The sequence below is a fragment of the Sceloporus occidentalis genome, unplaced genomic scaffold, assembly GCF_023333645.1.
Source record: "Sceloporus occidentalis isolate IW3139 unplaced genomic scaffold, rSceOcc1.0.p SCAF_93, whole genome shotgun sequence".
Lineage (NCBI taxonomy): Eukaryota > Metazoa > Chordata > Lepidosauria > Squamata > Phrynosomatidae > Sceloporus > Sceloporus occidentalis.
The window spans coordinates 3,157,423-3,183,731 of NW_028317073.1; the positions used below are offsets into that span (position 1 = coordinate 3,157,423).

The 26,309-nt window shown below is 38.9% G+C and overlaps 1 protein-coding gene across 1 annotated transcript in view; it reads left to right on the forward strand.

The window, feature by feature from the left end:
• The window catches only part of LOC149284439 (hemicentin-1-like), a 141,563-nt gene that overhangs the window by 37,047 nt on the left and 78,207 nt on the right, over window positions 1-26,309 (forward strand). Inside the window, exons 17-35 of the mRNA XM_089496740.1 lie at window positions 557-652; window positions 986-1,113; window positions 1,668-1,812; window positions 2,458-2,570; window positions 2,879-3,038; window positions 4,434-4,611; window positions 6,846-6,973; window positions 8,096-8,356; window positions 8,823-8,918; window positions 17,433-17,627; window positions 18,977-19,107; window positions 19,743-19,890; window positions 21,488-21,614; window positions 22,063-22,217; window positions 22,648-22,926; window positions 23,414-23,695; window positions 24,625-24,733; window positions 25,182-25,351; window positions 25,608-25,759. Coding sequence (XP_089352866.1) covers window positions 557-652; window positions 986-1,113; window positions 1,668-1,812; window positions 2,458-2,570; window positions 2,879-3,038; window positions 4,434-4,611; window positions 6,846-6,973; window positions 8,096-8,356; window positions 8,823-8,918; window positions 17,433-17,627; window positions 18,977-19,107; window positions 19,743-19,890; window positions 21,488-21,614; window positions 22,063-22,217; window positions 22,648-22,926; window positions 23,414-23,695; window positions 24,625-24,733; window positions 25,182-25,351; window positions 25,608-25,759 — 3,053 coding nt within the window. The remainder of the gene's footprint in view (window positions 1-556; window positions 653-985; window positions 1,114-1,667; window positions 1,813-2,457; window positions 2,571-2,878; window positions 3,039-4,433; window positions 4,612-6,845; window positions 6,974-8,095; window positions 8,357-8,822; window positions 8,919-17,432; window positions 17,628-18,976; window positions 19,108-19,742; window positions 19,891-21,487; window positions 21,615-22,062; window positions 22,218-22,647; window positions 22,927-23,413; window positions 23,696-24,624; window positions 24,734-25,181; window positions 25,352-25,607; window positions 25,760-26,309) is intronic.

The window sequence follows — 26,309 nt, forward strand, 5'->3', positions numbered from 1 at the left end:
TGCATACCTGTTGTTTATTCCCTAGCAATAGTCATGCAATTACCAATTTAAGTAATAATAAAAAAAATGTATATTTCTTCTAGAAGAATTTATATAATTCATGATTTATACCAAAGTCAATTTGTTGGAAATTATTTAGATGTTTGCTGTAAAATTATAGTAATTGGCATATACCATGTGTATAGTTAAAATGATTTAGTAGAAAAAAAGGAAATGATCCAAATATTTGCCTGAGATTATTATTCAGTTATAAAAATTATATTTCATTATTGAAATTGTACAGATTGTCTGGTCTATTTTATGTATGCATTATACTCAGGCAGGAAAACCTAAACAACTTTCTTGTAATATTAGTATTAATACTATTTATTGTGGTTTGCACTACTGAGCACTACTAAACCTTTATGACCCATTTGGTTATGCTTCTTTATTATAACTTGATTTTCAAAGAAGAATTGGCTATCCAAAAGGTGTACACTTGGGATTGGGGTGTAATGTATTTCTTTACATTTTTAGTCAACTTGGCTTTATATTTTGCTTTTATTTATCTGTGTAGATCTCTGGGTAGAAGATGAAGACACCTATATTTGTGAAGCTGAGAATCAGTTTGGGAAAATTCAGACTCAAGCTACTGTGACAATTACAGGACTTGGTAAGACTTTATATCCAAACAGTGATTTGTAGCACATGTAAAAACAGAATGGAATACAATGGAGTGGAATCAAATACAAGTATGTTTTCTATAGTCATTTCTATTTAACTACCCAGAATCCTTGGCTACCACAGTGGTAACATTTTTTGTTCTTTTCGACCTGTGAGATGTGGCTTTGTTGACATATGCTGTTTGGCTTCTAGGTCCATTATTTGCTGCACAGCTTGTATTCCTAGCTTTCTTTCACAGTTAGGAATGTTACAAATATTGTATTAGGCTTTAAAATAGTTGATCTAACCTGCTAGCTTTTATCAATGATCTTTTTCTTTTCAGTTGTCCCCGTAATAGGAGAAGGTCCTGCTGTGGTCAGTGTTATTGAAGGAAACCAAGTTACTTTGCCTTGCATTCTCTTAGCTGGAAACCCTCTTCCGGAGAGGCATTGGGTCAAGAACAATATTGTAGTAAGCTATGTTGAATATTATTAAAAAAATAAAATAGCAACTATTTCTGTGAAGATGAGTGGATCATTGATTTTAATGTTCTCCCTATACCTGGACGTGAAATTAGTGGCTATATTTGCTTCCTGAAATGTTGCATATGATGGATGTGATGTAACTGACTGTGAAAATTCTCAATTTAAACCAATTTTTACAATATGGGCAAAGCATTTTTAACCCACCATTGGCTTTCTCTGGCTTTAACATGTATAAATATGTTATACATTAAAATAATTGCTGTTTAAGAGCAGAGTGTCATGCAGTTGTTTTATGTTATAGCCACCTTGGTAACATTGAGATCCTTACAAACTAGATAACACGCTCATAGCAAGAGAGTAACCCCACAGTATAGAATTAATTGATATAAATTAAAACCAACATAAATGCAGGCACTTTACGTTAATCCGGTAATTTAATTTCGAAATCATGCATTCCGCTTGCATTACTCTCGAAACTGTATGCAATGAGAATTCAATCCTCTTGAATACCATGGTTGTATTTTCCCTTCTTTGTCTTAGCTGGTGTCAAATCCATATATCAATATCCGTACAGATGGGAGTCTTCACCTAGAAAGAGTTCTCCTGAAAGATGGAGGAGATTATATATGTACAGCAACAAACGTAGCTGGCAGAAGTAGTAAAATCACCACTCTTAATGTCTATGGTAAGACTTAAGCAGCCAACTATACATGGCATAGTAAAATTTAAAACAGCGGAACTGTGAAACTAAAACCAGAAGTTACGTTCCAAATGAAGTGAGTCATTTATCCTGGCACTCAAAGGACTAAACTAAATAACGTGGTGCTACATTCTCAATAAGCACTGAGGAAAATGGCATTTTTAGATACATTTTATTGTAATGTCTACACATTTATAGAGGAATATTTTGTTCAGTGCAACTCACCCATATCATTGAGGTATATGTTGGGTACAGACCTTGATACTTTATGTTCAGCGGCGAGTAATAATAGGTATGTGCCCTTAGCTAACTAAAAGTTAGTTGGAGGTTCTGTTAGGTACTGGCCCACTGGACATGTGCTTAGTGTGCCCAATGGCCAGACTAGGCCTGGTGCTTTTCTTCAGGTTAAGCTTCTCAAATGGTGCTTCTGAATTCAGTCCCTGGTGGAATCAGCTAGTGGAAGTTTGTTATGGGTTAACACTCCATGAGTTTTCTAGTCCAGATAATTTGGTCTGTATAACACTATTTCAATAATGTATGGATCAATAATTGTAGGTTAAATGTATTAATTATGTACAAGTATGTTGTAATCCAAATATGTCTGCATTTACATTTATCCTTCCATTTTAGTTAACCCTGTCATTGAACACGGACCCCAGGTTTTCAGTACAATTGAAGGAAATGCAGTTTCTTTACCCTGCAAAGCCAGTGGAGTACCCAAACCATCAATAATATGGAAAAGGGTAATTTAAATAATCCACAAGTTATGTGAGATATAATTGTATCTTCTCTATTTTTATGTACGTATCCTGACTTTATAGATATAGTGCTGTGAAAATGTGTTTTCTGTTTGGCTTTATTCACACTAATTTTGGTCAGACCGTTAATCTAAAGAGGGAGTCTGGGAGGATGAATGACAGCAGAGATTGATGTTTGCTTCATTGGTTTGATGTTTTAGGTAATCAAATATTCAATCTTTATGTGTTAAAAAGTAAAAATTAAATTTTTTAACATTTATTTTTTTAAGTACCAACTCTTTGTACCTTCACAGAAATCAGAAATCATTGTTCCAAGCAATAACACAATCCTAATTGAATCGGATGGAAGTCTGTACCTATCTTCACCAGGAGGAGAGAATTCTGGTGAATATACCTGCAATGCAGTTAACGCTGCTGGCTACGCAGCCCGAAAAGTTCAGCTAACGGTTTATGGTAAGTTGTATATTTATGCTGAAAATGAAAATACAGAAGACGGTGGGCATTGGATTTCTTAAATGAACACTCCAGCTAATTGCCCTGCAACTCAATATTAAAGTACTCACAGAGGGGTAAGGCTACTCACACAGGGCCGGCCCTACAATGGCGCCCCTCTCCTCTGCGAGCCCTCTAGCTCGGTCTCAGTGCCGGCTTGTAATACTGAGCGCCGGAAGTGACGTCAATTTCCGGCGCTCAGCATTACAAGCCGGCACTGTGGCAGAGCAGGGAGACTCGCCGCAGGACTGTTTAAAGGTAAGTAGAAAGTGAGGGGGGTAGATAATGGCGTCGGCGAAGTTTAAAATGCCGCCCCCCCCCTGGCGTCGACGGGGGGGGGCGGCATTTTAAACTTCGCCCCAGGCGGCATTAAGTCTTGGGCCGGCCCTGTACTCACATCATACTTTAATATGCATTTTTCTTTATAGGAGGTGTCAGGGACATTTGTCTTTACAGGACTAAAATATATTATTTTCAATTAAGTGTAAGCACAATGCCAAGGGAGCACTAATGCAATATGTTTGGCTAAATATACAGTCCATACATTATAATATGTTTTATTATTGTTCTTATAATTGTAAAATAGAAACGTTTATACCACAGTAAGTGTAATCTTATATTGTTGACCATATAAATGTTCAGATAGAAAGGGTTTGTGAAAATACATAACTGGGCTCTTATTAGAATCTTAAAGTACTATATTTATATTTATATATTTGCATTCTGTATTTTTTTTCTTAAAATTCTCCAAAACTTTACATAAACAGCCTTGTCCACCAAATTGTATTTTTATTCTTTATGCATATTGGAGCCATTTAAGTCCCTGGGTTGCTACTACTTGAAACATCGCTCCCATTAAAGTCATTAAAGCAGCAGCCAATCACATGTATGCTTGCAAACCATCTGCTACACCTATTAATTTCAGTAGGCGCTCAGCTCCTATTGACTAGGATGGGAGTTCTACTGAACATGTACTAGAAGTACACCAGGGTATGCTTCATGTTTTCAGTAGAGGTAGCTGCGGGAAGTTAAATGAGAGAGAATTAAAATAATGTATACGCTGATTTGCATACAAAAAAAATGGACCCCAAAAATGCATTTAACATAAAAATAGGACTGCTTCTTCTATATGGTACTGGTAAACAAGCCAAACTTTGCTGCATAACTTATATATAATAAATTGATATTAAATGTGCATCAATATAATACATACTAAGGACAAGTACCCTCTTTACAACACTTTATATCCCTAATCACCAGACAATGTCTGTATTCTATGGTTAGTATCCAATGTAAATACCAGTGTTTTCATCCATTTTATCTCTAATATTAATCGATGGAAATATTTCTTTCCAGTAAAGCCAAGAATCCTGAATCAAGACGCAATGTACCCCAATGGGACCCAGAAACACCTTGTTGAAATATCAGTGAAATCTGGAGAAGATGTGGTACTACCATGTGAGGTCAAAAGTACTCCACCGCCATTTATAACATGGGCTAGAGAGACACAGCTAATTTCACCATATTCCCAGAGGTACATTTATTTTCTCTTCCTCTGAAATTGAGGAAGATAAGGGCAAATGCATATACCGTATTGGCCCGAATATAGGCTGCCCTTCCCCCCCCACTTTAAGTCTTTAAAGTGGGGGTGCGGCCTATATTCGAGGTCTAGCGCCCGACGCCCGGGACTTGCAGAGATTTTAAAGCACATCTTGCAGACGTACCGGCAGCGGAGGTTGTTTATGCTCGCATCGCCGCTGCCGGTGAACGTCTGCGCGAACAATCTTCCTCGCCGGTACTTCCCACGGCGGAAGTGCCGGCACCGGAAGTTGAATACGCGTTATGCGTAGATGGCCCCCACCGGCCCCGCAAGATCCTGTGGAGTCTGCACTGGTAAGTCTGGTGGGGGGGACATCTTGGGGACAGAGTGGCAGCATATCTCGGGGGGGCAGAAACCTTTTTCTTTAAAAAAGCACCTAACTTTTAGGGTACGGCCTATATTCGGGTGCAGCCTATATCCGAGCCAATACGGTATTAGGGAGGGCAATTATTATTAAATTAGCCAAAGCACACATGGAGTAGAATATTGCCAGGTTAACAAAAAAGACTGATGAAACATTTCTAAATATATAAGTGGAAGGAGTGTAGGACCATTTCACAGCTATAGACCAGTCAGGCTTATGTCAGTGATTTTAATGACCAGTTAAAAAAATAATATATCAGGGAGGAACAATATATATAGCCTATCTAGATTTTAGTAAGACTTGTGGATACTGTCCCTTATGGATGCCTCATAAATAAATAGCATTGTTTGGATTTGGATGTTAAAATAGTTGAATGGATACGAGAATGGTAGGGCCACTAAAATAGTAACTAATTTGCAGGATAAAAATATCAGGAAAGACTTGGAAAAAATAAGAGAGAGGGAAGAAGTGATATAAATATTTGAATAGAATAAAGGGATTTAACAAAGGACAGGAGGGACATAAGGCAACTTAGACATCCACAGAAGAAGATGGATTAAGGTCTAAGACTTTACATTAGGAAAAATGGACAGATTCGATGGACCAAATGATTCTTATCTGCGTCAGATTTTATGTTTCTATGTATTTTAGAATTTCTAACATTATTTTTCTCAGATGGAAACGCTAATCTTGAATGATCTGAATATATTATGATAATGATTAACAAATCTACACTTTCAAAGCAAGTTAAATAAATGGACTTGGCATTACTCATTACTGCATAAGTTTTATACACACATATTTGCTATACACAATGACAAAAAAAACAACAACTCACGTGTATCCCTACTCTATTTGACTTGAGTGAAACTCCTTTGGTGGTGTGGGAAGTCCCTTTATCCCTGTAGTGTGCACTATTGTGTTTATTTTATTCTTTTCTCTGCTTACTCATTGTGGAGTATGAAGATCCGAACAAGTCTTTAGGTGGAAGCTTTATGAGGAAACGTGGATTTCCCATAATTCCTATAAGCATTATTTATACAATATTTTTACACAATGGTGTTTTTTCTTTATATTTTCTATCTATAACTCTCCAAATGTTTTTGTTTTAAACATTTTTGAAAATGCAGGGTCGTGTTTAATGCAGGGTAAAAGGAACAGGTCTAAAGTTGTTCAAAAAGTAAATCCGACATAGACCACCCCTTTGTGAACAATTTTGGACTGTCCCAGTGGCAGCACTCTGATGAGAAGCACCTAGGGCAGACCACCCCCCCCCCAAGTACGTCACTGCTCCCAGTACACTTCCACAAACGGACCGAGCCTCTGGGCACACGCTCACCCACCCAATTGGAGGAACTGGGAGAGGCTGTCCCCGTGGTGCCACCTTCTGCAAAAGTGGCCTGTAATGCAGATAGATTCTTCAAGAAAAAAATTTTTTTTTTCCCCCCACAAATCTATTGGGAATGAATGTAAAGGCTGGCTCTGGAGAGGGGCAACATTTTATTCCGACATAATCCTGAGTCAAGATATAGCCTTAAACCCACCACCAGCAAGCAAGCAAGCCTTGTCCATCCATCCATGCTTCTAGGAAACACGAAGGGTCCAAGCAAATTATTCCCCAGTGTCCAATCAATATTAAAAACGGCCCTGAGAAAATGGTTCAGTAACGTAGAAACGATGTTCAGAATATACCAATAATGTGTTTCAGGAATTACTGCTGTGTAAGGTTTTGATTTATCTGTCTTTGTTTTGTTACAGATTATCTGACTCCAATTCTAACCAAACATAACATCTTTAATTTCAGGCACAACATTCTTCCATCAGGATCGATGAAGATATTTGACGCCAGAGTTTCAGATGGAGGGATGTATACATGTGTGGCTACAAACATAGCGGGGAATATCACCCAATTAGTAAAACTCAATGTTTATGGTAGGTGGCTGATGGAAATAGTTATTTCACAAAACTAGAACAGTAACGTTGGACCAGTTCTTGCAGACACTGTAACCCAATCAGGAGTTAAAGGGCCATGCGACCGACTCTATTGGTCGCCAGCAGGGGGCTCGTCCGCCATCAACCAATGTGCCAGGTGCACTTCATTGGTTGATGGCAGAGGAGGCCTCTGCAGGCGACCAATAGAGTTGCTTCCACAGACATTTAAAATCCTGGCGCCAAAGTTGCTGCGTAGTGCGTACCACGTTAACCCCTTATAAACCCCTTCTACAAAAAAAACGAACCCGAAGAATGTACACCAATATTCGTCCGAGCCGAACAGCACGAAGACGAACACGAAGAGCTGGCCGGCACCCAAGTCTATTCTGAAGTATTTCATAAATTACCCAATTAAGTTTTTCTAGTTGTCTTCAAAGTTTCATTTTACTGAAGCTACAGTTGATATAGTTGATATAGTTGATATTCTACAAATGGATATCAACACTGATTAACAGCAATCCCTATACCTGACAAGAATAATAGAAGAGGAAAACAGTAAATCCCAGCTGTTATTAATTTATAATTTAATGCTGCCTTGGTTGAATATATACTTGTTAAACGTTGTCTTACAGGTTAATTTAGCTAATTCAGGATTAACCAGTAACATACTGAATTACATTTGGTTTGATATAGTTAACTATATGAGAAAATTCAATTTAAGAAATAGCATAAATGCTATTTGGTACATTGTGGTTCAATGTATTTTGTTACTCAGAAACATGTTGGCATTCTTTATACCACATTCTTATGAAAGTGTGGTGGGTTTGTCTAATAGACCATGGGGTTTTAAGCTGCATGCATGTTTGTGATTTAAAAATGTGGCATGTAATCAGAGTAGATTGCTAGTTTGACAGATCATCGCTGGCTTGTGTATCACTTAATAACTTTAGGGATTTTAGAATTATAAATTAGGGATATGGCCAAATTCATAAATCAGAAAAAAACTGTTTATAGTGTAGATGGGGTAGTCATTCCTGTTTTTGATTGTCAGTGAAAAGTAAATACAGTCGTAGCATCATAGTTAAATATTCTTAACCCATTTAAATGATTTTTATTCCATAGTCCCTCCTAAAATTCAACGGGGTCCTAAGGTCATTCGAGTAAAAGTTAATCATCGCTTTGATATTACCTGCATAAGCCATGGAATACCTTCTCCTAAAACCACATGGATGAAAGATGGAAGGATACTGGAGCCAACTCAAGAATTGCAAGATAATATATTAAAATTTGAAAGTGCAAGACTTTCAGATGCAGGGATCTACACTTGCATAGCAAGTAACATCATTGGCCAGGACAAGGCAAATGTTTCCGTTGAGATTCATGGTAAAGTGCTACTTTTTTCTCCATTGAAAAATACCCCATGGAGAAGAAAATCGTTTGGTCAACAAATAGGACTTAAACAGCAGTGTGTTTTTAAGCTATTTAACCAGCCATGGTAGTGATTATTGGACAGGTCGGATTGTAATTGAATGCTTGAGGAAATGTGTGTGACAATGTTATTCTGGGCTTCTGTATTACTAGTCCTTTTTGACAAGGCTTCCCATGAAGCTTATTATGACTGCAGCTTTATAGTCAGGATGCATCCTATTTATGAATAGAATTTAACATTACTTAACATGCAAGTTCAAATGCATTTTAAAGTAAACTCAAAAAGATAAATGTTGGGTCTTCCTCAGTTTCAGTCATTTTTTTGTTAAAATAATCTACATATACCTGTCTTTAATCATTTTGCTTACTGAAATACATAAAGTTTCCATACTGTTTTAATGCTTTTTTCGGTGTATCCTAGCACCCCCTGCATTCTCTGATCTAGAGCCACCTTATGACAATCCATTTCAAGAGAGGGTTTCCAAACAGCAGATATCATTCCCATGCCCAGCAAAAGGTATGAATTATGCTAAATTCCACTGTATATTAATAAGCATATATTCAACTATCTTCTTCCACTATCATTCATCTTCTGAAACCTGTTTAGTCTACAGTGATGAAAAGTGTTTTGTTCCACATTGTGACTGCTGGTCAGTATATTTAAACTGGACTCCATTATCAACCTCACTATGCTCATTTTGAGCAAACAGGATTTAATTAAAAAAGATGATAATTTTTCGGCTAACTGAAGTATAATGAATTGCAAGATTTTAAGACTATTCAGGTCTCTTCTACAGGCATGTTATAATATTAGGTATAATATCCCTGAAGCAGGGACCTAGATAGTCTCAAAAGCTTGCAATCCTTATACTTCAGTTAGCCAATAAAGGTATCATCTTTACCAAGTTTGCTGTCAAAATAAAGAATACAAATGAAAATGCAATGTGCAGCACCCTAAGATAGCAACTTATATTAATGCAGACTAACACGTTTGAAACACAATATATAGACGTGCATTTGTGCACTTGATGCATATGCATGGAGCCAACACAAGAACTGCAACATTATATATCAAAGATTGAAAGTGCAAGTGTGGTGTTTAAACCAAATATAAAAATATATCTCACAAAGGTTCGTCTACTTTAACAGATATTTAATAAGAGACAAAAACACAGTAACATACAATAAATGAGTGACAGCCCAACATACAATGCAACACTTTCCAAGACTAACCTGCGACCTAAGGCTAGGTTTCCACTTGGTTTTTTTATGCTAAAAACGCCCATAAAAACGCCAATAGCGCCACCTGGCGTTTTTTTAGTGGAAAAACGCAGCAGCCAGATGTTAGCTGTTTTTCAATAGGAAATCGCAAAATGCCATTTCCACTTGGCGTTTTTCTGTCTGGCGTTTTTTCAGTCCTCTTTGGCGTTTTTCTGCTTTTTTGGGCTCTGTGGCAGTTTTTCAAAATCGCAGCATGTTCACACTCTGGCGTTTTTTCAAGGAAATCTTGGCGTTTTTCTCCAATAGAAGTGTATGGGAGAGAAAAAACGCCATGAAAAAGCCATGTGGGTTTATTGCCTTGGCGTTTTTTATGGCGTTTTTTCCACAGTTACAATGCAGAAGATGGACCCAGTATCTGTGTGTCCTACGAGAAATAGGCTGAAAACAAACAGTTTCACACAAAACAAAGTCCTGGACTGGTTCATATTGAAGTTTACACCATTTGGAACAAACATGCCATTACAAACAAACATACCCGACGCATCAACTGGATCCTGCGTGCCAAAAGCAACAGCAAACAATTTGCACCATCATTTGGGGCCAATCTTCCTAGAGGAGCAGACATTCGAAATAAAGCATGCCTTACAAACCACAGAAAAGAGACAAAGGGGTCTACCAAGTAAATGACATCGGGGGCAGATACTTGCCATTTATCCTAATCCCTTTTAGCTGGGTGAAACTGCTAACTTGTAAAGGCTGGAAAAACTGCCTAAGGTCAAAAAAAGCAATTTCCACAGAAAGGCTAAAACGCCAGAAAAAACGCCAGAAAAAAACGCCAAAACGCAGGAAAATGCAGTGGCAGTTTTCTTGGCGTTTTTCATCAAGAAAAAAAACGCAGGACAAAAACCCAAGTGGAAACCTAGCCTAAAGGTCCAACATAACCCAGCAACCACCGATTACCCCATCCACGCAGGGTGTTGGGCAGAGAGAGACTGAACTAAGATTTTGCATTCAACAGGCATATTGAATCACTGTAGGTGTGCCCTCGTTAACGTATCAAAAGACATGTAATACAGGAAGAGTTCAACTGGCAAAAACATTGACAACAATACTAATGTCACCACAGCAAGTATCTACAGCATACATCTAATAACATTATTGGTCAGGACAGGGGAAATGTTTTCATTCAGATACATGGTAAAGTGCTACTTTTTTCCAATAAAAACATTTGCTCTATGTACAGTGCTAATAGAACTAGAGTAACAGATGAGGGGTAGTGGTTGGTCCAAAAGCACCAGCCATGATGGTGATTATTGAAATGTTGAAAATGTCATAAAACAATATACAGCTATGCATATGTGCACTGGACGCATAAAATAAAAAAAAATCTAGAATTAGACCGCATATGAGATTCGTTCAGCCCATATAGTCTGCCCGTTTTTCCTGCTGTAAAGACAGCAACCCTTCCTTGGTTTTGTTTTAGATTCAGGTTACCTTTCTGTCTATCCAATACATGTTTAAATTCCTTCACTGTATTAGCCACTACCCCTTCTTCTACGCAGCTGTTCCACTTATCTATAAGTGTCTGCCTTTGACTCTATATTTTAGAATACGACCTCTTGTCCTAACATCTCTCTGCTTTCGAACTACACTTCCTTCCTGTATTTGAGTGCTGACCTACTTTGCTGGTGTGGAGGGCCAGTTGGACTAACAAACTGGTGTGGCAGACGCACAAATTCTAGCACAGACACGCATACATACCCACACTAATGCACACTTACACACATTTACACATGCACATTCATATTAAGGCACACGGTGTCATAAAGCAAGTACTTACCCCAGCCATCGTTCCCACGCTGACATCTCTGCTCCTTCCCGGCTTACTGACACAGCAGCAAGCAGGGCCTCTCCAGCTACACTCCCACGCAGCTGCAGCCGGAGTTTAACAGGAGGGAGGGGGCGCTCGCTCCGTTGCCAGGGAGACGCGTCTCTCTCTAGCTGCCGGCAGAATCCAGTGAGACGCAGGACACGCTCCACCGTTGCCATAGCAACACGTTTCAAATACTGACGTCATTTTGGCGCCAAATTCGAACGTATTTAGACGCTTCAGTCCCAGTATCCTTTGCTGAAGTATCAGTTGAAGTTGGATTCCTATACCGAAGCGTTCTCTGTGTTTTGACCCTTTGTGTACCAGACCCTATTCTCGCTTACTGACCATTATCTATTTGCTGCCTGCCTCTGACCCCCTGCTTGTTTTTTGACTCTGCCTCCGCTCGTGCCCTATTGTACCTCGCCTGGATTTGTGTCCTGTGTGTATTGGAGTTTTTTTTGCTATTAGGAACCTTTCACTTACCAGCTCACTTCCGGATAGTGACAGTATACTTCAGCCATTACTATGGTTCCTGCAGGACTCCAAGCCACACTTTCAGATATGAACGACAAGATGGAGAAGCTGGCCCAAATGATGATGGACATGCAAGCTCAATATGGAAATCTTCATAATGAAGTAGCTGACCTCAAAAACCAAGTTGCTGCTCCTATTAACCCTTCTCCACCACCTGCTCCCTCCGTTGCAGCTCCAGAGTTAGGACCGTCGTTTGAACCCCAAGTTCCTTTACCAACCAAATTCTCCGGAGACCGAAAGACTTTCCGTGCATTTATTACTAATTGCGAACTCATTTTTTCTGTTAAACCACGTACTTATAATTCTGACTCCGTGAAGATTCGTTCAATGATTTTGTTAATGGAGGGTGAACCTGCAAGTTGGGCACATCGTTTATTATCTTCAAATGATCCTGTTATTCATAATTACACCTCCTTTATTGCTACTTTGTCCTCACTATACGATGACCCACACCTCCACTCCTCGGCATGTTCAGCTATCCGTACCTTATCGCAAGGCCGCCGTCCAGTGGAGGAGTACATTACCGAGTTCCGATGCCTCGTTGCAGATACTAAATGGAACGATTACGCCCTTGCTGACCAATTTCGCCTGGGTCTTTCGGATGCTGTTCGTGACGAATTGGCTCATGGCCAAGTTCCCGATTCACTTGAACCTCTGATGGCTTTGGCTCTTTCTATTGATCGGAGATTGCGAGAACGTAGGGCCGAGAAACAACGTCCCTGGACTCCCTCATGGAGAACATCTATGCCTCGTTCACAGGATCCTACTCCTACACCCTCACCTCTATCGGAGGTGGAACCTATGCAGATCGGGCTAGCCAGATCTTCTCTGTCCGTTCAGGAAAAGAACAGACGTAGGGACAATAATTTATGTTTATATTGTGGAGCGGATTCCCATCTCCTGTCGGCCTGCCCTATCTGTCCTAAATCACCTAGAGTGGGGATCTCATCAACTTCATCTCCAAGCCATCATCGATTCCGGGGCAAGCAGCAATATAATTGATAAAGAATACCTCGCCAAACAGAAGATCCCTACCTCTTCTAAGAAACATGAGGTATTTATCCAGACCATTGATGGCTCACCCGTGTCTTCCGGACCAGTGCATTTAGAAACTGTCCCACTCACCTGTTCTATAGGGAATAGGCATACAGAGAGAATAACCTTTGATGTCATCAATTCCCCTTTATTTCCATTAATCTTGGGCCTGCCCTGGCTCAAGCAACATGATCCTGTCATTCATTGGACTACAGGACAAGTAACATTTTCCTCTCCGTTCTGCATCCGCCATTGTCTCAGTACTGCACATATTTCTCTTCAAACGTCCCCTACTGTATCCAGAACCTCCATACCGGGTTTGCCTTCATGCTATATGGAATTCCAGGACGTGTTTGATGAGAAGGGAGTTGAATGTCTTCCGCCACACCGTTCATACGACTGTCCTATAGACCTCATACCTGGATCTAAAATTCCTTACGGCCGTATATATCCCTTGTCGGAATCAGAACTGAAAGTACTACGAGATTACCTCGACGAACACCTAGCCAAGGGTTTTATTCGTCCATCCACCTCTCCGGCCGGGGCAGGAATATTCTTTGTAGGAAAGAAGGATGGGGGTTTACGGCCCTGCGTGGACTACAGAGAACTAAACGCTATAACCATAAAAAATCGATACCCTCTTCCTCTCATCCCGGAATTATTCGAACGTTTAAAGCAAGCCGCTATTTTCACTAAACTAGATCTACGAGGAGCATATAACCTTGTGCGTATTAAAGACGGTCATGAGTGGAAGACTGCATTTCGTACTCGTTATGGACACTTCGAATACTTAGTGATGCCCTATGGACTATGTAATGCTCCAGCTACCTTTCAAAACTTTGTCAACGATATTTTCCGGGATTTATTAGATACTTTCATGGTTGTCTATCTTGATGATATATTGATCTTTTCCGCTACCCTCCAAGAGCACCGCAGCCATGTACACCAGGTTCTTTCACGTCTTCGTGCCCACCGTTTGTTCGCCAAAATAGAAAAATGCAAGTTTGAAACTAATAATATAGACTTCTTGGGATTTCACATTTCATCCAAAGGCATCGAAATGGACAAAACTAAAGTGAAGGCCATTGAACAGTGGCCACAGCCTCAATCACGTAAAGATGTGCAACGATTCCTTGGATTTGCTAATTTCTATAGGCGTTTCATTCATAATTTTTCCAGAGTCGTCCTTCCTCTCACAACCCTAACATCCAAAAATACCAAGTTTTTATGGAGCACAAAGGCCGAGGAGGCTTTCGCCACGCTTAAACAAAGATTTACCTCTGCTCCTATACTGGTACATCCCAATTCTGATCTGCCTTTTATTTTGGAGGTAGACGCCTCTACAGTAGCGGTGGGGGCTATCCTTTCTCAAAGACAAGGACCTAAAAATCTACTTCACCCTATAGCATTTTTCTCTCGCAAACTCTCACCGGCTGAGAAGAATTACGACATAGGCGATCGTGAGTTGCTATCAATAAAGTGTGCACTAGAGGAATGGAGACATCATCTCGAGGGTTCTCGACATCCGTTTGTTATCTTTACCGACCACCGCAATCTGGAATATCTTCAACGAGCCAAGAGACTACGACCTCGTCAGGCGCGCTGGTCTCTTTTTTTTACAAGATTCAATTTTCACATAACTTACAGACCAGGAAGTAAAAATGGCAAGGCTGACGCTTTATCTCGCCAATACGTCAATGAACAGGATGACCCCAACACCACCCAACCAATAATTCCCCCGAGACATTTTTTGGTCACCAAGAAAGATTTTATTAGCTCCCTGAGGGACTACTTCAAATTCAGAGTTCATCGTCCTACAGTTCAACCGTTGCAGAGGAAAGGAGGACTCTTTTACCATCAAAATAAATTGATAATACCTCCACCTTTTGTGACCGACGCTCTCCGCATCTGCCATGACGCCCCGTTGGCAGGGCATCCAGGGATCTCAGGAACGCTCAGTTTGCTTCGCCGTCGCTTCTGGTGGCCTAACATGGCAATGAATGCAAAAGACTATGTGAACTCATGCCAAGTTTGTGCAAGGAACAAGACCTCACACCAATGCCCTCCGGGATTGTTACAAATTATTCCCACTCCCCAATCGCCATGGTCCTCCGTATCAATGGACTTTATAGTGGAATTACCTTTATCTAACGGATATAATACCATCATGGTTGTTGTAGACAGACTGACCAAAATGGCGCATTTCATACCACTGAAACACCTCCCATCAGCAACTGAGACAGCTGACATGTTCATAAGAGAGATTGTTCGCTTACATGGAGTTCCTCTTCAAATACTGACTGACCGGGGTTCTCAGTTCACTTCAAAATTCTGGAGGTCATTTTGTAAAGGGTTGAAGATTGAACCAGCCCTATCTTCTGGTTATCACCCTCAAACTAATGGTCAGACGGAGCGAATAAATCAAAGTCTAGAACAATATATTCGTTGTTTCACATCTTACCTCCAATCGGACTGGTCCTCTTTGCTACCTATGGCAGAATTTGCACACAATAACATTAAGAACTCATCAACACAAGAAACCCCGTTCTTTCTGCTATACGGTTATCATCCTCCTGACCTACCTATATCCATAACCCCAGTAATGGTGCCAGAGGCGGCGAAAAGACTGCGAATAATACATAAAGCATTACGTATGGCAAAACAAAATCTGACGATTGCTCAACAACGATATAAGGGTCAAGCGGATAAACATAGACGTACTGGCCCTGACTATCAACCCGGGGATAAAGTATGGTTATCTACTCGAAATATGAAACTAGCCATACCCTCTTTAAAGTTGGGACCCCGATTTATTGGTCCATATACCATCACTCACCGTATTAACCCAGTCACTTATCGACTTGCGTTACCGCCATCTGTCAAAATCCATCCGGTTTTCCACACCTCTCTGCTCAAACCAGTTATTGCCAATAGACTGGCCACACGGTCTTCCTTACCTCCTCCTCCTGTCATTGTTGAAGGTTATCCTGAATATATCGTTCAAGACATTTTGGATTCCCGTCTTAGGGGAGGCCGTTTGTATTATTTAGTGGATTGGGAGGGTTACGGACCTGCTGACCGTTCCTGGGAACCGGCCTCTTTAGTTCACTCACCTGTCTTGGTTCGTCGGTTTCACAGGAGTTACCCCTCTAAACCTGGTCCTATCGGTTCCCGGAGGTTACCGTTCGGGAGGGGGTACTGTCATAAAGCAAGTACTTACCCCAGCCATCGTTCCCACGCTGACATCTCTGCTCCTTCCCGGCTTACTGACACAGCAGCAAGCAGGGCCTCTCCAGCTACACTCCCACGCAGCTGCAGCCGGAGTTTAACAGGAGGGAGGGGGCGCTCGCTCCGTTGCCAGGGAGACGCGTCTCTCTCTAGCTGCCGGCAGAATCCAGTGAGACGCAGGACACGCTCCACCGTTGCCATAGCAACACGTTTCAAATACTGACGTCATTTTGGCGCCAAATTCGAACGTATTTAGACGCTTCAGTCCCAGTATCCTTTGCTGAAGTATCAGTTGAAGTTGGATTCCTATACCGAAGCGTTCTCTGTGTTTTGACCCTTTGTGTACCAGACCCTATTCTCGCTTACTGACCATTATCTATTTGCTGCCTGCCTCTGACCCCCTGCTTGTTTTTTGACTCTGCCTCCGCTCGTGCCCTATTGTACCTCGCCTGGATTTGTGTCCTGTGTGTATTGGAGTTTTTTTTGCTATTAGGAACCTTTCACTTACCAGCTCACTTCCGGATAGTGACACACGGACACACTTACACTTAAATGCTAACGCACACTCTCAGGCATACACACACACATTTACACATACACACTCTTACTAATAAACGCTTAAACACTAACACTCACACACTCACCGTAATGCACACTCACATTTGCACATTTGAGAGCATCACCCTATAACAAGCAAGTTCCATACCTTTACTGTTCTTACTGCAAGTTTCTTACAGTCTCTTACGCAAACTCTTAATGTCTCCCTACCTTCTCTGCAGACTGCTTCCGTGTCCCTGTCTCTTTTCTTAAAGCTCTGCTTTGTCTCTTGATTCTTCTTGTCCTTCTTTCTCTGTCTGCTTCTCCCCATGTCTAGTTTATTCGTCTGCTTCTCCTTGAACTTGGCCTCTTGGTGAACTTTGGCAAAAGGGTGGAGCCTCCAGGTACATCCTCTCCCCTGATTGAAGAAATAGGGAAAGGTTTCTCCAATGCCCCTCCCCTTGTGGAAGTGCATCGAGAGGCCAGAATAATTAAGATAGATTTGTGGTGCAGAATCGCCACTGATTTATAAGGCCGCAAACCTGTATTGTTGCATTGGTCAATTTATTGTGTTGATAAAAAATATATTATTTGTTCCTTTAGGAAATCCCAAACCAATTATCAAATGGTTACGTAATAACAAGGAATTAACTGGTGCAGAACCTGGGATCAGTATTGTTGATGGCGGCATGTTACTCATCATTGATTCGTTGACACCATATGACAATGGAGAATACACATGTGTGGCAATCAATGAAGCAGGCTTAACAGAAAGAAAATATAACTTAAAAGTTCATGGTAATATGTTATATAATATATCAAACATGTTATTTATTTAAACAGTCAGCCGGTGTTCCATTATTCTGTACAATTTCCCAGCTGTTTAATAACAATGTCTGAAAATGTTAATTTGCACAAATTCATCTTTGCTAAGAGTTATATTTTGTATGATCAATTTCCCTTCCCTGAGGAATTTATTAAGAGAGAAGTATCAGGAGAGTTTTATCTCTCTGACTTTACTATAATCCTACAGCACCAACCCCAGTGAGCTTCGACACCAAGAATGGCTTGGATGGGGCTATATAGGGCATTGTGAAATCAGAGTTCTTGAAAGTCACCTCACTGATTAAACTATGCATTGTGCAGGGCGAGCTCAGTCATTTTCCAGGTAAATGTGCCAGAAATGTCCCTTTATTACATATAGTAAATCCACAATTATCCTACCCGCTCCAACTTTGGTGAAGGAGTTCCTGAAATGGAAACATATATATTACTTGACACGTTTACCAGTCTAGTGTTTCACTAGGTTCAATCCTGATGCAGTTGTTGGGTGTGCTCTTGACCATGTTCCACCACTAATGATGCTCCTACAGTGCTTATTTTTTGGTGCTTAGATGCCACATCAAACTCTAGCCTGGATATGATTTTGCAATAGTTTCCCATATGGCAGTATGATAGGGAACAGCAAAATCTATCCCATGCCATACTGCAACTTGTCACAGTTCTATTACTAATGGGTAAATAGTGATGTGGTCGGTGAACATGTTTAGAATTCCTTCAGTAAAATAGATCATTAACGAACAAAAACAAATACTGTTTAATGCCGACACAGACATGTACTTCTCTATTTAATTTAGGGACTATTATATTAAGCTTTATTTCTGCTTTCATTATGGATCTCCTTTATGAAAACGGTTATGATAAAATACTTCTGATTTGAGTAGTATGGTTAAACAAGACCAGTAAATTGCAGATAATAAAGATAAAAAAGTATTAAAGAACACTGCAGGATCTTTGCATCAGGCATCCCAAGGGTCAGTGGTTTAAGTGGTCCCCTGCCCCCACACCTTAACTAAAACACTCTGACATACACACACTCACTCTAGCATAACATAACTGTTCAAAGATTGCTTTGGCTGCCTCCCTAACTTGTGTCTCATTAAGCATTTAATTCCTGCCAATTTCCTAATTTGATGCAGATGATCCGGAATTGCTCTGTGAATCACATATGTTATTAATTGTCCAAACAGTAATGACTCTAGTGTAAATACGTGCTTCCTTTTGCAAATTCACACATGCTTTGCTAATTAGTTAAGGGAAACACTCTTGGTAATTCTGATTTTAATTATCTGAAATTGTGCTTTCAGATCCTCCCGCAATCAAGGACAAGGAAAAGATGACAAACATTTCTGTTTTACTAAATCACGATACAAGTTTATTTTGTGAAGTATCAGGAAGTCCACAACCTCTCATCACCTGGTACAAAGGAAACACTCAGGTGTGTACTGTATATAAAACATTTTTATGGGACCAATCAAGAAATGTATAAGAATGTTGCATGGAAGACCACAAGAGCTGGTTTAGGAACATCATGCTGGCAGAAGAGTAGATGGCCAAATGTACTCTTTGGTTCTTTTTTCCAATTGTCTGTAACAATCGTCCATATTTTTTTTGTAAAACTTAAAACACATGAGCTTGTTGGCAAGTTGTAGTAAAGACAGAATAGTGTTTCAACTAGCAAATATCATTCTATTTCCTGAGGAGCAGGCAAAATATTTTAAGCAAATAAGAAATGATTTCAAAAATATATATTTTTTTGCCTAAAAAATTCCTTGTTGAGTTGAAGCATGGGAGTGCATGTGAGTTGTACCATTGACAACCTAACTCGACTCAGTTGTTTCTGAATAGACCTGTGCATTTGCCTCTGTGTGCGTATGTCAAATGCATTGTCTTCTACACATGTCTCTTTGTCTCTCTTACCAACACCTCGCTTCTCAGACATAACACACGTGACGTGTGTCTAGCCAGTTTACAGATATCTTTCTTGATGTTATAAATGACAGCTTCCCACAGCTGATGTTATACTTGATGCTTCCTCTTTAAGACACTTAAATGTTACATTTTTTATTTCAGGTTTTTGAAAATGATGATGTCCAGGTTTTAGAAAATGGAAAAGTATTGCATTTTTTAAAAACATCTGTAGAAGACATTGGACTCTATACGTGCAAAGCAACAAACATTGCTGGGAACGTTGAAAAACAATACTTTCTGGATGTTCTTGGTAAGTGTCAAATAATATACAGGAAATATCTAAATATTCCAAATATTCTATTCTGTGAAATATGCCTAGATATAGGACAAGATGTGATAATGTATGTGACAGAATTACCTGTCATACAGGAGCCCAAGGTACTCAGAGATGGCTCCAGCCTGGCTGCCAAACAGGCAGGAACTCCATTGTGTAAACTAATCCCATTAACAGGATGGCTACCAGGGGGAGATTCAGTAGCTAAAGGGGATTAAAGGTTGGGTTGTCTACATGTACCTGTTCATCAATGTTGATTTATGTTAATGAAGTTCTGTGGCTATATGAGTCTATGTTTTACTACAATAAACTGTTCATTCCTGCTGTACTCAATTCAAGGTAGTTGTGTGTCTACTTATTGGGTACACATAGCAGGGTTCCAAGGTGCGCATGCTGGCTGGTGCTGGAATTGATTCCGGGGACAACAGGAGGATACATGTGGGTGATCTCTGGGAGTTACTACCGCCCTCTTGGTGAACTCGTTACAATGTGCTTACCATAATGGACACAAATTTGAGTAACCAAATTAATTTTGCATTAAAAGTTGCAATGAAAGTCACCTCTATGTAATATTGCTTTTTAGTGGCACAGATTTTATATCAGGTTTTCTGTTTTGCAAAACCATTTTCATAGTAGCCATTAGGAAGTTTGCACTAATAAACAAGGCTTATTGGTTAAATATTGTAGGAACATTTTAATGAATACCCCTTGCATTAAATAATGATTTATAATGAACAAGTAAATGTATTAACTGTTGTCATGAACTCGCTAGAGTTTTATGAATTTTCAAATTAACATGCAAAATTATTGGATATATATTACATATATGTACAAATATATGCGTGTGAGTTATTAAAGCACCAGGTTTAAGATTCATAAATGACATGAAACATTTGTAATTTCAATTCAATTTTCAATAGGCTCTACCTTTATAGCAATTCACTGCATATATCAATATCAACTTAAACCAAAAGGTAGAAAAGGTTTATGTGAGGGTCTAAATATTTCTACAAAAACAAGTAAAGCTTCAACATCTACAAATTGCTGTTGGAGTCAGAACAGAAAGTAGAAGGAAACAATATTTTTTTCCTTTTTGTTTTTTACAAAAATGAAGTCAGTCAGCCAGGAAATTCCATTTAATAATACAATTTTTAGGAGTTGATAGTTAACTTGCATGTGTGTTTTCTTTTTTATTAAAAATGTCACGTTAAAATATTGGGTATAGTATGCATCCATGTGTAATGTGCATACAGTATTGAGGACTGAAGTTGCAGGAAAGCTATCCATACAACCTCAAGTTATTTGTACACATGTGTAATACATACTCAATTGTCTATGCGTCACAAAATAAAAATGTGAGTGCTTTTGTATGAAGTTGTATATTACTTATCTGAATGCACGGCACAAGCTCCATAAGCCGTTTGTAAAGTAAAGCAATGCCTTATTTTCTGAACATTCTGGATACCTGTGAGTTTATAAGGACATCATTGTGGAGCACAAGAGATGTATGCTTCGCTACTTTACGCAGATACTGCATTTAAGTAATACCGACACCGTGTATTTTCTTTTATAGAACCTCCCACGATTATGGATAGTGGATCACTTAATGAAATCTCTGTTATTGCTGGCAGAAGTGCACATCTTGTATGTAAAGTGAAAGGGATCCCATTCCCTACTATACAGTGGTTCAAGGAGAATAGGTGAGACTAATTGTTAAATGATCTCTGTGGATGTCAACATGGGTATCTCTTAGGTTAAATGGAGCTTGAATAGTTAGTGAAGGGACACATTAGAATTCATAAAGCTTCTTGTTAGCTGAAAAGTATTTCACAAATCCCAGTTTGTTTCAAACCAGATATGAAAAAATCCAACAAGGGAACACATTCCTTCATTCTCCAGACCTGTGTACAATTCATTCATAAATGGCCATTCAAAATGACTATTACATTGCGCAATAGCTTGAGATGTAATTTCCGGATTGAGTAGGGTATGCAAAAACCTCATTGTGGTTTATCTAATAAATACAATAGAGAAATAGAAAAGAACCTTACCTAGAGAAGTAGTGCAAATTAATTTTGCAGTTGTTATGTTGTCTAAAGAATTTTAGGCCAATTGACATTTTTGTGAAGAATGTTTTCTCCTTTGTAGACCCTTTTCTGCAGGGGATCCTAATGTGAACATGTTGGAAAATGCGCAAGTCCTTCATATAAAGAATTCTCGCCTGAGTGACGGTGGAATTTACAAATGCATAGCCAACAATGCGGCTGGGTCACAAATCAAAGAAATTACATTAACGGTCAACAGTAAGTGACGTAATCTATTTTAATCACAGAATCAATGATAAAAAAAAATGAAAGCTTGTAAATAGAAGAAATTAAGGGTATTAGCAGTATTATTGGATCAACATATGATAACTTTCCATTTTATTCCTTTTAGTTAAATCAGTTTTGACTATGAGTGTATAAGTATGTGTTGTGTCCGATATTTGTCCCAACTCAGAAATTTGACCTCCAGTTTTGTGAGACTCAATATATCAATACCATCGTAGCTGTTGAAAGCTTGCGTGAACTGATTGGTAGAGCAGAAAACTAAATGTGCCCCCCATTTCAGAGGCTAAAGGGGCAACTCAGATGTAAATATATCCTTGCATTCTTTCCTTTTAAAAATCTGCACATACCCATTTTGTTGAGTTTTTTTTAATTTTTCATTATGTGACATTATGTGTTTTTGAAGTTCCACCCAGCATAAAGGATGGGAACAGTACAACAGAGCTATCATTTACTGTGGAGAGTGAAATCAACTTGGAATGTGATGCCAGGGGAATCCCATCTCCTACAATCACGTGGAGCAAAGACAACCAAATACTTCAGCCTAGCACATATGTCCACTATATTGACCAAGGAAAATACCTACGTATCCAGGAGTCTCAAATCACATCTTCCGGCAAATATGTATGCCACGCAAGTAACCTGGCAGGACAGGCAGACAAGACCTACCTTGTTGATATTTATGGTATGATCTGTTGGCAACATTTACCTTTACAAAATTACATTACATCTGAAAAATAAAATAAACACTACAGAAACTACTTAGTTCCTCCAAATTTAGCAGTTGGCGCCTGAATTATTCCAGCTTTGCTTTGAAAATGGCAACCCAATGTATGTTGCATAACAAATCAGCAGTTATGATTAATAAGGTCAACTAATGCAAATTATTTAAAAAAAAAAAATAAAAAAAAAATTTTTTTTTAATATTCTTAATTTTGAATGGTTTGCTAATGGAAAATATCTGTTTTGATTTCCAGCCCTACAGGAAGAAACAATATGTTGTAGCATTTTAATATCATGTTTAATGCTGATTTTTCCTATAGAATTAATTTTATTTAATCTAATAACTTTTTAAGTAGTTATAAAACAAACAGTATATAGAGTTCATAAAACTTTGCACACTTTGTTTAAGTAAGCCATGTAAAAGCATGAACTTTGTGTTGTTCTAACAGTTCCCGCATCAATTATTGGAGATCTAGCCCAGACCCACAATAAAAAGGTAATTGTTGGTAAATCACTTCTACTTGACTGCGAAGCCATTGGACATCCCCAACCCCTGTTAACATGGTTGAAAGATGGAGTACCTGTGGAAACAAATGACAATATTCAACTTCTCTATAATGGGAAAAAACTGGGGATAAAGAATGTGATGGAGTCCGATCATGGACAGTACTCTTGTGTGGCAACCAACATAGCAGGAGAAAGTGAAATCAATTATGAGGTTACCATCTTAGGTAGGTCATAGACCATGTTTGTAGTAATATAATTTTGAGACATATCCAGGGGCTCTACATTCATATTTGTAGGAATAAACATATGTTTTGCATAGTTTGATTTATTTAGGGCAAACCCATTGGCAGCTCTCATGTATGTATGTTGCTTTTGTCAGTCCTGACCGGTGTTGCAAATATTAGATGATGCGTAATGGTCATTTGCAAACATATACATTGGGACCTGCAGTCCAAATCTAGTGGTAAAAGGGTTACTGTTAACATGCTAGGTGGGTCGGATGAGGATTGTGGCTAGAACAAAGCACAGAACCTGAGACAAGACGCGGGCAGAGGTGCCTTGCTTTTTTAAGATGTGTTTTTCTTACCAAATATAAACCATGCAGTACATTATAAAAACATGCTTATATTTGTGCTGTAATGGCATTAGTCATTATATGTGTACTGAGCCATATGAATAATACATGCCCCTAACATTTCAGGTGCCCAAAGCAAAATATATTACTTAAGGGAACAGTTAGAGGCTGGCAGGGACATGGTAGGAGGTGGAGGCCAGGGTAGCACCATGCATGCACTGAGATGTGACATCATATGCCGGGGTACAGCTTGTGTCACAAGGAGGCCACGTTGGACCTGTGATTGAGGTCTGTGCTGCTAAAGCATGTTTAATTACAGCTTGGTGAGACATTCAGGGGAGATTCTTTAATCTCCCTCGCCAAGCCCATGATCCGCACTGCCCACAAATGGGCTCAGTCCTGTGGAAAACAGCGTGGTTGGAACTAATGTTAATAATTATTTAAGGAGATTTCAAGAAATAGAACTGTGATGTTGTACCCATGTGGTAGTAAAAATAAATCTGAATCACACCACAAATACTGAAAATTGACAGATACGCACACTGATATATATGTTTTTACTGAAATGTTTTTTACTAGTTCCACCATCAGTAGAAGGTGGAAATGATCCTGAAGACCACACTGTCATTGCCAACAGCCCTGTGGAACTGGAGTGCAATGCCCAAGGGACGCCTCTCCCAGCTGTTATGTAAGAAATAGATGATATTCCAGACAACTTGACAAAAGCTGCTTTATTCTACATTTCATACTAAGAAATACACATACCTACTTCCTGATTGTGTTTTTTTTTATAGATCTTTCTTATTTTATGTGTGCTTAATGTGCGTGGCCTTTTAAATGATTAGTAAAACATTAAACTTAACCAAACACATTACCAATTTCTGACACTTTTGATGATTTATCATGACCATTGTATTTAAACAATAATTACATAATATTTTTTTACAAGAAGGAATTTCTAGAGTTTGATTTAAAAAAACAACCACATCAAAAACTCAAGGTTAATCCAGCCAAATGCTTCAATAAATATAATTTCCTATTTACGCCATATTGCTGTAAACAAATTGACTGCTTTAGATGTTTTATCCTGCCTTAATCTTTGGTCCTTTTGCATATGGTAACTGTATCTTTTACAGGTGGCTGAAAAATGGCATTCCCGTTGAGACAAATGATGGCCTTAGAATCCACTCAAGTGGACAAAAACTGATCATACCAAGTACAGAATTAACAGACCAAGGAAATTACCAATGTGTTGTCACCAATGAAGCAGGGATCAGTAGAAAACTATTTGTCGTTAATATTCATGGTGAGTTATGGATGTTGATCAGTTTGTTAAAACTAGCATTTACAAATTAGTAGATTTCAACTAGGCCAGGGGAGATAAATTAGAATTTGTTTTACAATTATTATGTATTTAATTCATTTTTCCCACATTCTCAGTTACATTTTTCTAGATGACTTCTCAAATATGTGTAATTAAAATGTATTTTGTGGTAAATTTCTTTCAATTGGTAAAAATATATATAAAAATGCAATCTAACAGTTTCAATGTTATTTTATAGTCCGTCCCTCCATCAAACCCGTGTCATCCCAGATTTCTGTACTTATGCATGAGTCAGTGACTTTGCAGTGCACAGTGAGTGGAATCCCCATCCCCTTCGTTACATGGTTGAAGGATGGACTCCCTTTCAACTCAGCCAAACCAAACTTTAAAGTAAGTCAAAGAACCTTTGATTTAAAAAAATAATGTAATTCTTCACATTCCGAATGTATGGTAGCATTGTAGAATATTTATTTTGTCACAGGATTAGATTAAGCAAAGTAATGCACTAATTATATAATATGAATCCTTAATTTTAAGGTCTGAGATTGTGGGTATTTTAAGCTCATAACTCCGCAAAACAAAAAAAAATTGATTAAATGCAATCTGTCATTGAAACATAGTGGGATTTGTCTTCTGTTGCTTGATTACATGGGTGGTTCAGGGTCATGCTCGCCATTTTTTATCTTCTCTGAATGGCTGCTATAAGCATCTGAAGGTTAACGCACAATTTAAGATTTGTATATCTAGCTATCTGTCTATCTTGTAAACTCAACATTTGATGGGCTTTGGACAACTTGGCAACTCAAATGTAACATTGCAAATAGACAAAACCAGGGAAAAGAGATATTAAACCATATTGGATAAACAGCTAATAAAGGTCCAACAGAGGTCCATACTTCTTCACTGTACAAATAATTAAGCAAGTATAAAGGAATAAAGG